General features: G+C 53.9%; 1 protein-coding gene across 2 annotated transcripts in view; it reads left to right on the top strand.

The window, feature by feature from the left end:
• Positions 1-13,708: 13,708 nt before the first annotated feature.
• SMIM7 (small integral membrane protein 7) overlaps positions 13,709-17,333 on the top strand; it is a 32,722-nt gene continuing 29,097 nt past the window's right edge. Inside the window, exon 1 of one of the 2 annotated variants that reach the window (XM_069767746.1) lies at positions 13,709-13,920. In XM_069767746.1, the coding sequence (XP_069623847.1) occupies positions 13,895-13,920 (26 nt within the window). In that variant the 5' untranslated portion in view covers positions 13,709-13,894. The remainder of the gene's footprint in view (positions 13,921-17,333) is intronic. The other variant, XM_069767745.1, reaches the window with a different exon arrangement.

The following is a 17,333-nucleotide window of genomic DNA, read 5'->3' as shown; positions in this document are numbered from 1 at the left end:
GTGCAAGAAGAGCCGGACCGCCCATCACTACTATGTGCAAGAAGAGCCGGACCGCCCATCACTACTATGTGCAAGAAGAGCCGGACCGCCCATCACTACTATGTGCAAGAAGAGCTGGACCGCCCATCACCACTATGTGCAAGAAGAGCCGGACCGCCCATCACCAGTATGTGCAAGAAGAGCCGGAGCGCCCATCACTACTATGTGCAAGAAGAGCCGGACCGCCCATCACTACTATGTGCAAGAAGAGCCGGACCGCCCATCACTACTATGTGCAAGAAGAGCCGGACCGCCCATCACTACTATGTGCAAGAAGAGCCGGACCGCCCATCACTACTATGTGCAAGAAGAGCCGGACCGCCCATCACTACTATGTGCAAGAAGAGCCGGACCGCCCATCACTACTATGTGCAAGAAGAGCCGGACCGCCCATCACTACTATGTGCAAGAAGAGCCGGACCGCCCATCACTAGTATGTGCAAGAAGAGCCGGACCGCCCATCACTACTATGTGCAAGAAGAGCCGGACCGCCCATCACTACTATGTGCAAGAAGAGCCGGACCGCCCATCACTAGTATGTGCAAGAAGAGCCGGACCGCCCATCACTACTATGTGCAAGAAGAGCCGGACCGCCCATCACTACTATGTGCAAGAAGAGCCGGACCGCCCATCACTACTATGTGCAAGAAGAGCCGGACCGCCCATCACTACTATGTGCAAGAAGAGCCGGACCGCCCATCACTACTATGTGCAAGAAGAGCCGGACCGCCCATCACTAGTATGTGCAAGAAGAGCCGGACCGCCCATCACTACTATGTGCAAGAAGAGCCGGACCGCCCATCACTACTATGTGCAAGAAGAGCCGGACCGCCCATCACTAGTATGTGCAAGAAGAGCCGGACCGCCCATCACTACTATGTGCAAGAAGAGCCGGACCGCCCATCACTACTATGTGCAAGAAGAGCCGGACCGCCCATCACTAGTATGTGCAAGAAGAGCCGGACCGCCCATCACTAGTATGTGCAAGAAGAGCCGGACCGCCCATCACTAGTATGTGCAAGAAGAGCCGGACCGCCCATCACTACTATGTGCAAGAAGAGCCGGACCGCCCATCACTACTATGTGCAAGAAGAGCCGGACCGCCCATCACTACTATGTGCAAGAAGAGCCGGACCGCCCATCACTACTATGTGCAAGAAGAGCCGGACCGCCCATCACTACTATGTGCAAGAAGAGCCGGACCGCCCATCACTACTATGTGCAAGAAGAGCCGGACCGCCCATCACTACTATGTGCAAGAAGAGCCGGACCGCCCATCACTACTATGTGCAAGAAGAGCCGGACCGCCCATCACTACTATGTGCAAGAAGAGCCGGACCGCCCATTACCAGTATGTGCAAGAAGAGCCGGAGCGCCCATCACTACTATGTGCAAGAAGAGCCGGACCGCCCATCACTAGTATGTGCAAGAAGAGCCGGACCGCCCATCACTACTATGTGCAAGAAGAGCCGGACCGCCCATCACTACTATGTGCAAGAAGAGCCGGACCGCCCATCACTACTATGTGCAAGAAGAGCCGGACCGCCCATCACTACTATGTGCAAGAAGAGCCGGACCGCCCATCACTACTATGTGCAAGAAGAGCCGGACCGCCCATCACTACTATGTGCAAGAAGAGCCGGACCGCCCATCACTAGTATGTGCAAGAAGAGCCGGACCGCCCATCACTAGTATGTGCAAGAAGAGCCGGACCGCCCATCACTACTATGTGCAAGAAGAGCCGGACCGCCCATCACCAGTATGTGCAAGAAGAGCCGGAGCGCCCATCACTACTATGTGCAAGAAGAGCCGGACCGCCCATCACTAGTATGTGCAAGAAGAGCCGGACCGCCCATCACTACTATGTGCAAGAAGAGCCGGACCGCCCATCACTACTATGTGCAAGAAGAGCCGGACCGCCCATCACTACTATGTGCAAGAAGAGCCGGACCGCCCATCACTACTATGTGCAAGAAGAGCCGGACCGCCCATCACTACTATGTGCAAGAAGAGCCGGACCGCCCATCACTACTATGTGCAAGAAGAGCCGGACCGCCCATCACTACTATGTGCAAGAAGAGCCGGACCGCCCATCACTACTATGTGCAAGAAGAGCCGGACCGCCCATCACTACTATGTGCAAGAAGAGCCGGACCGCCCATCACTACTATGTGCAAGAAGAGCCGGACCGCCCATCACTAGTATGTGCAAGAAGAGCCGGACCGCCCATCACTAGTATGTGCAAGAAGAGCCGGACCGCCCATCACTACTATGTGCAAGAAGAGCCGGACCGCCCATCACCAGTATGTGCAAGAAGAGCCGGAGCGCCCATCACTACTATGTGCAAGAAGAGCCGGACCGCCCATCACTAGTATGTGCAAGAAGAGCCGGACCGCCCATCACTACTATGTGCAAGAAGAGCCGGACCGCCCATCACTACTATGTGCAAGAAGAGCCGGACCGCCCATCACTACTATGTGCAAGAAGAGCCGGACCGCCCATCACTACTATGTGCAAGAAGAGCCGGAGCGCCCATCACTACTATGTGCAAGAAGAGCCGGACCGCCCATCACTACTATGTGCAAGAAGAGCCGGACCGCCCATCACTAGTATGTGCAAGAAGAGCCGGACCGCCCATCACTAGTATGTGCAAGAAGAGCCGGAGCGCCCATCACTACTATGTGCAAGAAGAGCCGGACCGCCCATCACTACTATGTGCAAGAAGAGCCGGACCGCCCATCACTACTATGTGCAAGAAGAGCCGGACCGCCCATCACTAGTATGTGCAAGAAGAGCCGGACCGCCCATCACTAGTATGTGCAAGAAGAGCCGGACCGCCCATCACTACTATGTGCAAGAAGAGCCGGACCGCCCATCACCAGTATGTGCAAGAAGAGCCGGGGCGCCCATCACTACTATGTGCAAGAAGAGCCGGACCGCCCATCACTAGTATGTGCAAGAAGAGCCGGACCGACCATCACTACTCTGTGCAAGAAGAGCCGGACCGCCCATCACTACTATGTGCAAGAAGAGCCGGACCGCCCATCACTACTATGTGCAAGAAGAGCCGGACCGCCCATCACTACTATGTGCAAGAAGAGCCGGACCGCCCATCACTACTATGTGCAAGAAGAGCCGGACCGCCCATCACTACTATGTGCAAGAAGAGCCGGACCGCCCATCACTACTATGTGCAAGAAGAGCCGGACCGCCCATCACTACTATGTGCAAGAAGAGCCGGACCGCCCATCACTACTATGTGCAAGAAGAGCCGGAGCGCCCATCACTACTATGTGCAAGAAGAGCCGGACCGCCCATCACTACTATGTGCAAGAAGAGCCGGACCGCCCATCACTAGTATGTGCAAGAAGAGCCGGACCGCCCATCACTAGTATGTGCAAGAAGAGCCGGAGCGCCCATCACTACTATGTGCAAGAAGAGCCGGACCGCCCATCACTACTATGTGCAAGAAGAGCCGGACCGCCCATCACTACTATGTGCAAGAAGAGCCGGACCGCCCATCACTAGTATGTGCAAGAAGAGCCGGACCGCCCATCACTAGTATGTGCAAGAAGAGCCGGACCGCCCATCACTACTATGTGCAAGAAGAGCCGGACCGCCCATCACCAGTATGTGCAAGAAGAGCCGGAGCGCCCATCACTACTATGTGCAAGAAGAGCCGGACCGCCCATCACTAGTATGTGCAAGAAGAGCCGGACCGACCATCACTACTCTGTGCAAGAAGAGCCGGACCGCCCATCACTACTATGTGCAAGAAGAGCCGGACCGCCCATCACTACTATGTGCAAGAAGAGCCGGACCGCCCATCACTACTATGTGCAAGAAGAGCCGGACCGCCCATCACTACTATGTGCAAGAAGAGCCGGACCGCCCATCACTACTATGTGCAAGAAGAGCCGGACCGCCCATCACTACTATGTGCAAGAAGAGCCGGACCGCCCATCACTACTATGTGCAAGAAGAGCCGGACCGCCCATCACTACTATGTGCAAGAAGAGCCGGACCGCCCATCACTACTATGTGCAAGAAGAGCCGGGCCGCCCATCACTACTATGTGCAAGAAGAGCCGGACCGCCCATTACCAGTATGTGCAAGAAGAGCCGGAGCGCCCATCACTACTATGTGCAAGAAGAGCCGGACCGCCCATCACTAGTATGTGCAAGAAGAGCCGGACCGCCCATCACTACTATGTGCAAGAAGAGCCGGACCGCCCATCACTACTATGTGCAAGAAGAGCCGGACCGCCCATCACTACTATGTGCAAGAAGAGCCGGACCGCCCATCACTACTATGTGCAAGAAGAGCCGGACCGCCCATCACTACTATGTGCAAGAAGAGCCGGACCGCCCATCACTACTATGTGCAAGAAGAGCCGGACCGCCCATCACTAGTATGTGCAAGAAGAGCCGGACCGCCCATCACTAGTATGTGCAAGAAGAGCCGGACCGCCCATCACTACTATGTGCAAGAAGAGCCGGACCGCCCATCACCAGTATGTGCAAGAAGAGCCGGAGCGCCCATCACTACTATGTGCAAGAAGAGCCGGACCGCCCATCACTAGTATGTGCAAGAAGAGCCGGACCGCCCATCACTACTATGTGCAAGAAGAGCCGGACCGCCCATCACTACTATGTGCAAGAAGAGCCGGACCGCCCATCACTACTATGTGCAAGAAGAGCCGGACCGCCCATCACTACTATGTGCAAGAAGAGCCGGACCGCCCATCACTACTATGTGCAAGAAGAGCCGGACCGCCCATCACTACTATGTGCAAGAAGAGCCGGACCGCCCATCACTACTATGTGCAAGAAGAGCCGGACCGCCCATCACTACTATGTGCAAGAAGAGCCGGACCGCCCATCACTACTATGTGCAAGAAGAGCCGGACCGCCCATCACTACTATGTGCAAGAAGAGCCGGACCGCCCATCACTAGTATGTGCAAGAAGAGCCGGACCGCCCATCACTAGTATGTGCAAGAAGAGCCGGACCGCCCATCACTACTATGTGCAAGAAGAGCCGGACCGCCCATCACCAGTATGTGCAAGAAGAGCCGGAGCGCCCATCACTACTATGTGCAAGAAGAGCCGGACCGCCCATCACTAGTATGTGCAAGAAGAGCCGGACCGCCCATCACTACTATGTGCAAGAAGAGCCGGACCGCCCATCACTACTATGTGCAAGAAGAGCCGGACCGCCCATCACTACTATGTGCAAGAAGAGCCGGACCGCCCATCACTACTATGTGCAAGAAGAGCCGGAGCGCCCATCACTACTATGTGCAAGAAGAGCCGGACCGCCCATCACTACTATGTGCAAGAAGAGCCGGACCGCCCATCACTAGTATGTGCAAGAAGAGCCGGACCGCCCATCACTAGTATGTGCAAGAAGAGCCGGAGCGCCCATCACTACTATGTGCAAGAAGAGCCGGACCGCCCATCACTACTATGTGCAAGAAGAGCCGGACCGCCCATCACTACTATGTGCAAGAAGAGCCGGACCGCCCATCACTAGTATGTGCAAGAAGAGCCGGACCGCCCATCACTAGTATGTGCAAGAAGAGCCGGACCGCCCATCACTACTATGTGCAAGAAGAGCCGGACCGCCCATCACCAGTATGTGCAAGAAGAGCCGGAGCGCCCATCACTACTATGTGCAAGAAGAGCCGGACCGCCCATCACTAGTATGTGCAAGAAGAGCCGGACCGACCATCACTACTCTGTGCAAGAAGAGCCGGACCGCCCATCACTACTATGTGCAAGAAGAGCCGGACCGCCCATCACTACTATGTGCAAGAAGAGCCGGACCGCCCATCACTACTATGTGCAAGAAGAGCCGGACCGCCCATCACTACTATGTGCAAGAAGAGCCGGACCGCCCATCACTACTATGTGCAAGAAGAGCCGGACCGCCCATCACTACTATGTGCAAGAAGAGCCGGACCGCCCATCACTATGTGCAAGAAGAGCCGGACCGCCCATCAATACTATGTGCAAGAAGAGCCGGTCCGCCCATCACTACTATGTGCAAGAAGAGCCGGACCGCCCATCACTACTATGTGCAAGAAGAGCCGGACCGCCCATCACTACTATGTGCAAGAAGAGCCGGACCGCCCATCACTACTATGTGCAAGAAGAGCCGGACCGCCCATCACTACTATGTGCAAGAAGAGCCAGACCGCCCATCACTAGTATGTGCAAGAAGAGCCGGACCGCCCATCACTACTATGTGCAAGAAGAGCCGGACCGCCCATCACTACTATGTGCAAGAAGAGCCGGACCGCCCATCACTAGTATGTGCAAGAAGAGCCGGACCGCCCATCACTACTATGTGCAAGAAGAGCCGGACCGCCCATCACGACTATGTGCAAGAAGAGCCGGACCGCCCATCACTAGTATGTGCAAGAAGAGCCGGACCGCCCATCACTAGTATGTGCAAGAAGAGCCGGACCGCCCATCACTAGTATGTGCAAGAAGAGCCGGACCGCCCATCACTACTATGTGCAAGAAGAGCCGGACCGCCCATCACTACTATGTGCAAGAAGAGCCGGACCGCCCATCACTACTATGTGCAAGAAGAGCCGGACCGCCCATCACTACTATGTGCAAGAAGAGCCGGACCGCCCATCACTACTATGTGCAAGAAGAGCCGGACCGCCCATCACTACTATGTGCAAGAAGAGCCGGACCGCCCATCACTACTATGTGCAAGAAGAGCCGGACCGCCCATCACTACTATGTGCAAGAAGAGCCGGACCGCCCATTACCAGTATGTGCAAGAAGAGCCGGAGCGCCCATCACTACTATGTGCAAGAAGAGCCGGACCGCCCATCACTAGTATGTGCAAGAAGAGCCGGACCGCCCATCACTACTATGTGCAAGAAGAGCCGGACCGCCCATCACTACTATGTGCAAGAAGAGCCGGACCGCCCATCACTACTATGTGCAAGAAGAGCCGGACCGCCCATCACTACTATGTGCAAGAAGAGCCGGACCGCCCATCACTACTATGTGCAAGAAGAGCCGGACCGCCCATCACTACTATGTGCAAGAAGAGCCGGACCGCCCATCACTAGTATGTGCAAGAAGAGCCGGACCGCCCATCACTAGTATGTGCAAGAAGAGCCGGACCGCCCATCACTACTATGTGCAAGAAGAGCCGGACCGCCCATCACCAGTATGTGCAAGAAGAGCCGGAGCGCCCATCACTACTATGTGCAAGAAGAGCCGGACCGCCCATCACTAGTATGTGCAAGAAGAGCCGGACCGCCCATCACTACTATGTGCAAGAAGAGCCGGACCGCCCATCACTACTATGTGCAAGAAGAGCCGGACCGCCCATCACTACTATGTGCAAGAAGAGCCGGACCGCCCATCACTACTATGTGCAAGAAGAGCCGGACCGCCCATCACTACTATGTGCAAGAAGAGCCGGACCGCCCATCACTACTATGTGCAAGAAGAGCCGGACCGCCCATCACTACTATGTGCAAGAAGAGCCGGACCGCCCATCACTACTATGTGCAAGAAGAGCCGGACCGCCCATCACTACTATGTGCAAGAAGAGCCGGACCGCCCATCACTACTATGTGCAAGAAGAGCCGGACCGCCCATCACTAGTATGTGCAAGAAGAGCCGGACCGCCCATCACTAGTATGTGCAAGAAGAGCCGGACCGCCCATCACTACTATGTGCAAGAAGAGCCGGACCGCCCATCACCAGTATGTGCAAGAAGAGCCGGAGCGCCCATCACTACTATGTGCAAGAAGAGCCGGACCGCCCATCACTAGTATGTGCAAGAAGAGCCGGACCGCCCATCACTACTATGTGCAAGAAGAGCCGGACCGCCCATCACTACTATGTGCAAGAAGAGCCGGACCGCCCATCACTACTATGTGCAAGAAGAGCCGGACCGCCCATCACTACTATGTGCAAGAAGAGCCGGAGCGCCCATCACTACTATGTGCAAGAAGAGCCGGACCGCCCATCACTACTATGTGCAAGAAGAGCCGGACCGCCCATCACTAGTATGTGCAAGAAGAGCCGGACCGCCCATCACTAGTATGTGCAAGAAGAGCCGGAGCGCCCATCACTACTATGTGCAAGAAGAGCCGGACCGCCCATCACTACTATGTGCAAGAAGAGCCGGACCGCCCATCACTACTATGTGCAAGAAGAGCCGGACCGCCCATCACTAGTATGTGCAAGAAGAGCCGGACCGCCCATCACTAGTATGTGCAAGAAGAGCCGGACCGCCCATCACTACTATGTGCAAGAAGAGCCGGACCGCCCATCACCAGTATGTGCAAGAAGAGCCGGAGCGCCCATCACTACTATGTGCAAGAAGAGCCGGACCGCCCATCACTAGTATGTGCAAGAAGAGCCGGACCGACCATCACTACTCTGTGCAAGAAGAGCCGGACCGCCCATCACTACTATGTGCAAGAAGAGCCGGACCGCCCATCACTACTATGTGCAAGAAGAGCCGGACCGCCCATCACTAGTATGTGCAAGAAGAGCCGGACCGCCCATCACTACTATGTGCAAGAAGAGCCGGACCGCCCATCACTACTATGTGCAAGAAGAGCCGGACCGCCCATCACTAGTATGTGCAAGAAGAGCCGGACCGCCCATCACTACTATGTGCAAGAAGAGCCGGACCGCCCATCACTACTATGTGCAAGAAGAGCCGGACCGCCCATCACTAGTATGTGCAAGAAGAGCCGGACCGCCCATCACTAGTATGTGCAAGAAGAGCCGGACCGCCCATCACTAGTATGTGCAAGAAGAGCCGGACCGCCCATCACTACTATGTGCAAGAAGAGCCGGACCGCCCATCACTACTATGTGCAAGAAGAGCCGGACCGCCCATCACCAGTATGTGCAAGAAGAGCCGGAGCGCCCATCACTACTATGTGCAAGAAGAGCCGGACCGCCCATCACTAGTATGTGCAAGAAGAGCCGGACCGACCATCACTACTCTGTGCAAGAAGAGCCGGACCGCCCATCACTACTATGTGCAAGAAGAGCCGGACCGCCCATCACTACTATGTGCAAGAAGAGCCGGACCGCCCATCACTAGTATGTGCAAGAAGAGCCGGACCGCCCATCACTACTATGTGCAAGAAGAGCCGGACCGCCCATCACTACTATGTGCAAGAAGAGCCGGACCGCCCATCACTAGTATGTGCAAGAAGAGCCGGACCGCCCATCACTACTATGTGCAAGAAGAGCCGGACCGCCCATCACTACTATGTGCAAGAAGAGCCGGACCGCCCATCACTAGTATGTGCAAGAAGAGCCGGACCGCCCATCACTAGTATGTGCAAGAAGAGCCGGACCGCCCATCACTAGTATGTGCAAGAAGAGCCGGACCGCCCATCACTACTATGTGCAAGAAGAGCCGGACCGCCCATCACTACTATGTGCAAGAAGAGCCGGACCGCCCATCACTACTATGTGCAAGAAGAGCCGGACCGCCCATCACTACTATGTGCAAGAAGAGCCGGACCGCCCATCACTACTATGTGCAAGAAGAGCCGGACCGCCCATCACTACTATGTGCAAGAAGAGCCGGACCGCCCATCACTACTATGTGCAAGAAGAGCCGGACCGCCCATCACTACTATGTGCAAGAAGAGCCGGACCGCCCATCACTACTATGTGCAAGAAGAGCCGGACCGCCCATTACCAGTATGTGCAAGAAGAGCCGGAGCGCCCATCACTACTATGTGCAAGAAGAGCCGGACCGCCCATCACTAGTATGTGCAAGAAGAGCCGGACCGCCCATCACTACTATGTGCAAGAAGAGCCGGACCGCCCATCACTACTATGTGCAAGAAGAGCCGGACCGCCCATCACTACTATGTGCAAGAAGAGCCGGACCGCCCATCACTACTATGTGCAAGAAGAGTCGGACCGCCCATCACTACTATGTGCAAGAAGAGCCGGACCGCCCATCACTACTATGTGCAAGAAGAGCCGGACCGCCCATCACTAGTATGTGCAAGAAGAGCCGGACCGCCCATCACTAGTATGTGCAAGAAGAGCCGGACCGCCCATCACTACTATGTGCAAGAAGAGCCGGACCGCCCATCACCAGTATGTGCAAGAAGAGCCGGAGCGCCCATCACTACTATGTGCAAGAAGAGCCGGACCGCCCATCACTAGTATGTGCAAGAAGAGCCGGACCGCCCATCACTACTATGTGCAAGAAGAGCCGGACCGCCCATCACTACTATGTGCAAGAAGAGCCGGACCGCCCATCACTACTATGTGCAAGAAGAGCCGGACCGCCCATCACTACTATGTGCAAGAAGAGCCGGACCGCCCATCACTACTATGTGCAAGAAGAGCCGGACCGCCCATCACTACTATGTGCAAGAAGAGCCGGACCGCCCATCACTACTATGTGCAAGAAGAGCCGGACCGCCCATCACTACTATGTGCAAGAAGAGCCGGACCGCCCATCACTACTATGTGCAAGAAGAGCCGGATCGCCCATCACTACTATGTGCAAGAAGAGCCGGACCGCCCATCACTAGTATGTGCAAGAAGAGCCGGACCGCCCATCACTAGTATGTGCAAGAAGAGCCGGACCGCCCATCACTACTATGTGCAAGAAGAGCCGGACCGCCCATCACCAGTATGTGCAAGAAGAGCCGGAGCGCCCATCACTACTATGTGCAAGAAGAGCCGGACCGCCCATCACTAGTATGTGCAAGAAGAGCCGGACCGCCCATCACTACTATGTGCAAGAAGAGCCGGACCGCCCATCACTACTATGTGCAAGAAGAGCCGGACCGCCCATCACTACTATGTGCAAGAAGAGCCGGACCGCCCATCACTACTATGTGCAAGAAGAGCCGGAGCGCCCATCACTACTATGTGCAAGAAGAGCCGGACCGCCCATCACTACTATGTGCAAGAAGAGCCGGACCGCCCATCACTAGTATGTGCAAGAAGAGCCGGACCGCCCATCACTAGTATGTGCAAGAAGAGCCGGAGCGCCCATCACTACTATGTGCAAGAAGAGCCGGACCGCCCATCACTACTATGTGCAAGAAGAGCCGGACCGCCCATCACTACTATGTGCAAGAAGAGCCGGACCGCCCATCACTAGTATGTGCAAGAAGAGCCGGACCGCCCATCACTAGTATGTGCAAGAAGAGCCGGACCGCCCATCACTACTATGTGCAAGAAGAGCCGGACCGCCCATCACCAGTATGTGCAAGAAGAGCCGGAGCGCCCATCACTACTATGTGCAAGAAGAGCCGGACCGCCCATCACTAGTATGTGCAAGAAGAGCCGGACCGACCATCACTACTCTGTGCAAGAAGAGCCGGACCGCCCATCACTACTATGTGCAAGAAGAGCCGGACCGCCCATCACTACTATGTGCAAGAAGAGCCGGACCGCCCATCACTACTATGTGCAAGAAGAGCCGGAGCGCCCATCACTACTATGTGCAAGAAGAGCCGGACCGCCCATCACTACTATGTGCAAGAAGAGCCGGACCGCCCATCACTAGTATGTGCAAGAAGAGCCGGACCGCCCATCACTACTATGTGCAAGAAGAGCCGGACCGCCCATCACTACTATGTGCAAGAAGAGCCGGACCGCCCATCACTACTATGTGCAAGAAGAGCCGGACCGCCCATCACTACTATGTGCAAGAAGAGCCGGACCGCCCATCACTAGTATGTGCAAGAAGAGCCGGACCGCCCATCACTACAATGTGCAAGAAGAGCCGGACCGCCCATCACTACTATGTGCAAGAAGAGCCGGACCGCCCATCACTACTATGTGCAAGAAGAGCCGGACCGCCCATCACTACTATGTGCAAGAAGAGCCGGACCGCCCATCACTAGTATGTGCAAGAAGAGCCGGAGCGCCCATCACTAGTATGTGCAAGAAGAGCCGGACCGCCCATCACTACTATGTGCAAGAAGAGCCGGACCGCCCATCACTACTATGTGCAAGAAGAGCCGGACCGCCCATCACTACTATGTGCAAGAAGAGCCGGACCGACCATCACCACTATGTGCAAGAAGAGCCGGACCGCCCATCACTACTATGTGCAAGAAGAGCCGGACCGCCCATCACTACTATGTGCAAGAAGAGCCGGAGCGCCCATCACTACTATGTGCAAGAAGAGCCGGACCGCCCATCACTACTATGTGCAAGAAGAGCCGGACCGCCCATCACTACTATGTGCAAGAAGAGCCGGACCGCCCATCACTACTATGTGCAAGAAGAGCCGGACCGCCCATCACCAGTATGTGCAAGAAGAGCCGGAGCGCCCATCACTACTATGTGCAAGAAGAGCCGGACCGCCCATCACTACTATGTGCAAGAGCCGGACCGACCATCACTACTATGTGCAAGAAGAGCCGGACCGCCCATCACTACTATGTGCAAGAAGAGCCGGACCGCCCATCACTACTATGTGCAAGAAGAGCCGGACCGCCCATCACTAGTATGTGCAAGAAGAGCCGGAGCGCCCATCACTAGTATGTGCAAGAAGAGCCGGACCGCCCATCACTACTATGTGCAAGAAGAGCCGGACCGCCCATCACTACTATGTGCAAGAAGAGCCGGACCGCCCATCACTACTATGTGCAAGAAGAGCCGGACCGACCATCACCACTATGTGCAAGAAGAGCCGGACCGCCCATCACTACTATGTGCAAGAAGAGCCGGACCGCCCATCACTACTATGTGCAAGAAGAGCCGGAGCGCCCATCACTACTATGTGCAAGAAGAGCCGGACCGCCCATCACTACTATGTGCAAGAAGAGCCGGATCGCCCATCACTACTATGTGCAAGAAGAGCCGGACCGCCCATCACTACTATGTGCAAGAAGAGCCGGACCGCCCATCACTACTATGTGCAAGAAGAGCCGGACCGCCCATCACCAGTATGTGCAAGAAGAGCCGGAGCGCCCATCACTACTATGTGCAAGAAGAGCCGGACCGCCCATCACTACTATGTGCAAGAGCCGGACCGACCATCACTACTATGTGCAAGAAGAGCCGGACCGCCCATCACTACTATGTGCAAGAAGAGCCGGACCGCCCATCACTAGTATGTGCAAGAAGAGCCGGACCGCCCATCACTACTATGTGCAAGAAGAGCCGGACCGCCCATCACTACTATGTGCAAGAAGAGCCGGACCGACCATCACTACTATGTGCAAGAAGAGCCGGACCGCCCATCACTACTATGTGCAAGAAGAGCCGGACCGACCATCACTACTATGTGCAAGAAGAGCCGGACCGCCCATCACTACTATGTGCAAGAAGAGCCGGACCGCCCATCACTACTATGTGCAAGAAGAGCCGGACCGACCATCACTACTATGTGCAAGAAGAGCCGGACCGCCCATCACTAGTAGGGGGAGTTGGTTCCTCCCTCCAGGCACTGTGACTGCAGGGAATAATATCCCTGCCGCAGCCCGTGGCACGAGGCACAAGTGTCTGACAACAACACGTGAGCGGATGCATTAGTTCTGCTGCAACCAATCCGATTCCTCTAGCTACTCTCACGAGCGCAAATAAAACAGAAAGCAGTGATATGATTGGCTGCTGTGTGTTCGCACGAGCTTTCAGAACAGTCTCTCGGTATCGCTTTACGATACACCGCCCTCTAGTGGGCAGGACGGGAACAGCGCGGAATGATCGCCCCTTTCCGATTGATTCTGCCATTTCTGTGGAGGCCGTGACGTCAGATGAACCAGGAGCTAGGCTCACACACTTCTAGGGAGCTGATTGGCTGCGCGCGGCCTCCGGAAGGCGGAAGTGTGTGACCGGTGAGCTGGCTGCTGCTGTGGCAGGATGATCGGGGACCTATTGCTGTTCGGGTAAGAGCGGGCACAGGGATCTGGGCGAGCTCTGTATGACGTCATGTGTGCACAGGGAGATGGCAGCTGTGACGTAGCACTCTGTTCTGTACAGCAGATCTCTGCTGTGCCCTGCGCTTAACCCCTTCCTGGCACCAGGTCGGCATAATCCCTTTAATGCCCCCTCTGACAGCGCTGGACAAGGGCCGTTATCCTTTTGTTCTTCCATTTTGGAGTTCTAATTTTTTTTTCTTTTCAACATGACTTTATTTACTGCCAAGATTAATTTATCATTTTCATAAATTGGAATTGTACGGACATACCAGACATGTTGTGGGGTGTTTGTTTTTCAAACTTTAACTTTTCGTGTTGCATTATATGGCAAAACCCCACTGTCTTCATGGGAGACGGAACAACAGGGTCTGGCAGCAGCCCCCGACTGCAGTGGGGTCCGAAACTGTAATGCTAGCGTATGGGACCCCCTGTAAATATTGCAGATGTGTTAGGTGTGCATTACATACATGGGCTCCCAGTACACATTGGAAAAAAGACCTTTCTAAGCCTCCGTCCCACAAAGCGCCTCGCTATGGACCAACCATGAATAATACAGGAACCCTTCTGCCCTAACGTCTGATGCTGCGGAGGTAGCACCCTAGTGTTAGCGCCCTGCCTCAGGAAGCCCTATGTAACCATATTACACCCAAATGCCTCTGTATACACTTATGGCACCAGATGATGCAAAAGGCCATCAGAAGGTAATAAATGGATGTGCCTCATCCTCCACCATCAGGGGTGCTGCAATGGGGACCCCATGTACCCCTTCCTATGCTAACCTATTCCTGGGCTTGTGGGAAGAAATTACAGCTTTTGGCAGTGATCACATGTGGTGGCACCCATTCATTGGGCTATGGTATAGGTATACTGCCGCCATTTTTATCTTGGTCTGGGACTAGTGACCGCTTTCTCGAGTTCGTCAGTGAGCTGTGTCTGATTCACAGCAGAATTTAATCTTTATCAATTGCCTTACCTGGATGAACTAATCAGAAAAGAGCAGGATGGCAATTGGGGCACAATGACCCTCAAGCACCAACAGCCTACTAAAATTGGGAAAAGGGAATACCAAAAGGCCGTGTTTTGTGCCTTAGGAGGAATTGTTCAAACATCATGGACTTTAACACATAAGCATTGGACATGGTCACCAGGATTAGGGAAAAATGGTATCCACCACATCTTCTAGGTTCCATACAATCACATGCAGGAAAAACGGGATAGACCACACAAAACCTAGAGGACAAGAAAAGATGGGATAACATGAGTCAGAGGTACCTTCAACAATCAGCGTGATCAAATCTGTGGTATCCTCAGGAAACACCGTGCCATACACCTGGCTGACCCGGACCTGAAGAATGTAATGGCATCGTCCCTTAGTGTAACTTTCAGGAAAGGACGACGAACAAGTCACTACTTTTAATTGCTTCATGGTTTCTGAACCCTGAAGCAGTTAAAAGTAGTGACCAAGGAGTGAACCCCCTGTACACAGCCATTTTACATTGCAGTGCATTAAGTTCATTTTTGTGGAGCTCTTTTAGGGGGATTTCAGGCACATACTCTTATTGTGCAGTATGTGAAATCTCTGCTTGTAGTACAACTGGATGTTTCTTCAGGGCATGTGTCCACAGGGCGTAATCCCAGCGCTTTGGACGCAGCGGATACCCCACTCCGCCCAAAGCGCTGCCCACTTTTGTACGTGCGGTGATGAGGAATCACCGCATCCTATACATAGACTGTGTAATTTATCTTATGGAGACTGAGCGTCACCACAAGATAAATAGACATGTAGCGGTCTATAAAGACGCGCCGCATGTCCGGTTACGCAGGTCTGCCACTCATAAAATCCCATCCACTGTGCTGTACATCTGGCGGCTGCAGATTGGACGCTGCGGCTGTACGCAGCGTCCAATCCGCAGCATATACTGAAGGAATATGCCCCATGGAAACCTACCCTCAGCGGTTTTTCTGCTTTTTCACCTCTCTTTCCAAGGCTCTGAAATCATAGGTGCTGCTGACCTGTGATAGCATCATCTGGGAAGGGTCTATCTATGGTGAGCAAGGCTGTAATCACTCCAATGCTCATTGTTGGACTCCTGCAGACGACCGCTTGTATCAGACGAATGCCATCAGTGAATCTGATAGGTAGCCTTTGTACCCATGATATTGTATGAGGCTATTGTCCCCCTGACCAAAATCATCAATACAAGTCTATAGGTCTGTTGAAGACCTCAGGCCGCACACGGACAGACATAATGGAGAAGGTGGAGACGTGTGGGTTTATTTTTTTACTTCTTTGAGATAAACTGATGCCACTTTGAAGAATCTGAGAAAACAAAAAAACACACCAAGCGCACTACTAATATATTGTATACAATGAGTATCAGCTGGGGTGCAAAAAGTGGCCAAAGTACAAACCGGAAAAAAAAAAAAGAGAAGCCACTATATACATGCACACCACAGGCGTATGAGACGACAATGAATCATATAAAGAAACAAGAATTTTATTGGCAAACCACACAAAAAGTTTAAAACATAATTAAAAACAATACATATAAACAACTTGGTCCATGTATGAATATAAACATATAGTATTTCAATACACAATCACATGCCTGCATGAAACATGAAAGAAAACCTATCCCCTGGCTCATGGGACTAGAATAAGAACATACCATGACCTGGACACAGACCAAACTGATGGAGACGTATCCGCAAGGAGCGGTAAAAGTACCTAGCTGCAGTATAACATAGTGACCCATAAAAGACCACTGGTGAAAACACTTGGGGAATACCCCCCAACAAATAGGCAGGCCAGGCAGTGCCAAGAGTATGTATAATTAATGGGTTAAATAACCCATAGTTGAGCCGAGGAATGCAATATTACCCAGAGGAGAAACGGGACAAAATCCTTGCGGATACGTCTCCATCAGTTTGGTGGTTTAGGGCGCTCCATTCTGCCCAGAAAGGTGTGGGGTGGTTTTGTGGTAATTCTGTGGCCACACATGAAAATCATTTTAAAGGGAACCTGTGACTAGCTTCATGCAGCATGAATCGGCCCTGGCCACATGGTTGCAGGTGTTTTCGGAAACGCTGTGGTGGATCAGGGTGCACCTGGGGCTGAAAGGTCTCCCTCTATGTGCACCCATGAAAGAGACCTGTGAAGTTGTCCATGGGCATCATCGGACTGGCTGGCTCTCCCTATAGTCACTGGCTGGCTTCTAAGGCTATGTGCACACGTTGCAGATTATTTGCGGTTTTCTAGCGTTTTTGCGCTATAAAAATGCTATAAAACCGCAAATAATCTGCATACATTAAGCATCCTATCATTTTTAATGAAATCCGCAATTTCTGTGCACATGATGTGCGTTTTTCCACATGAAAAA

The sequence above is a fragment of the Ranitomeya imitator genome, chromosome 1 (assembly GCF_032444005.1).
Source record: "Ranitomeya imitator isolate aRanImi1 chromosome 1, aRanImi1.pri, whole genome shotgun sequence".
In the NCBI taxonomy this organism is placed as follows: Eukaryota; Metazoa; Chordata; class Amphibia; order Anura; family Dendrobatidae; genus Ranitomeya; species Ranitomeya imitator.
This window is presented reverse-complemented; position numbering and strand designations above follow the sequence as displayed.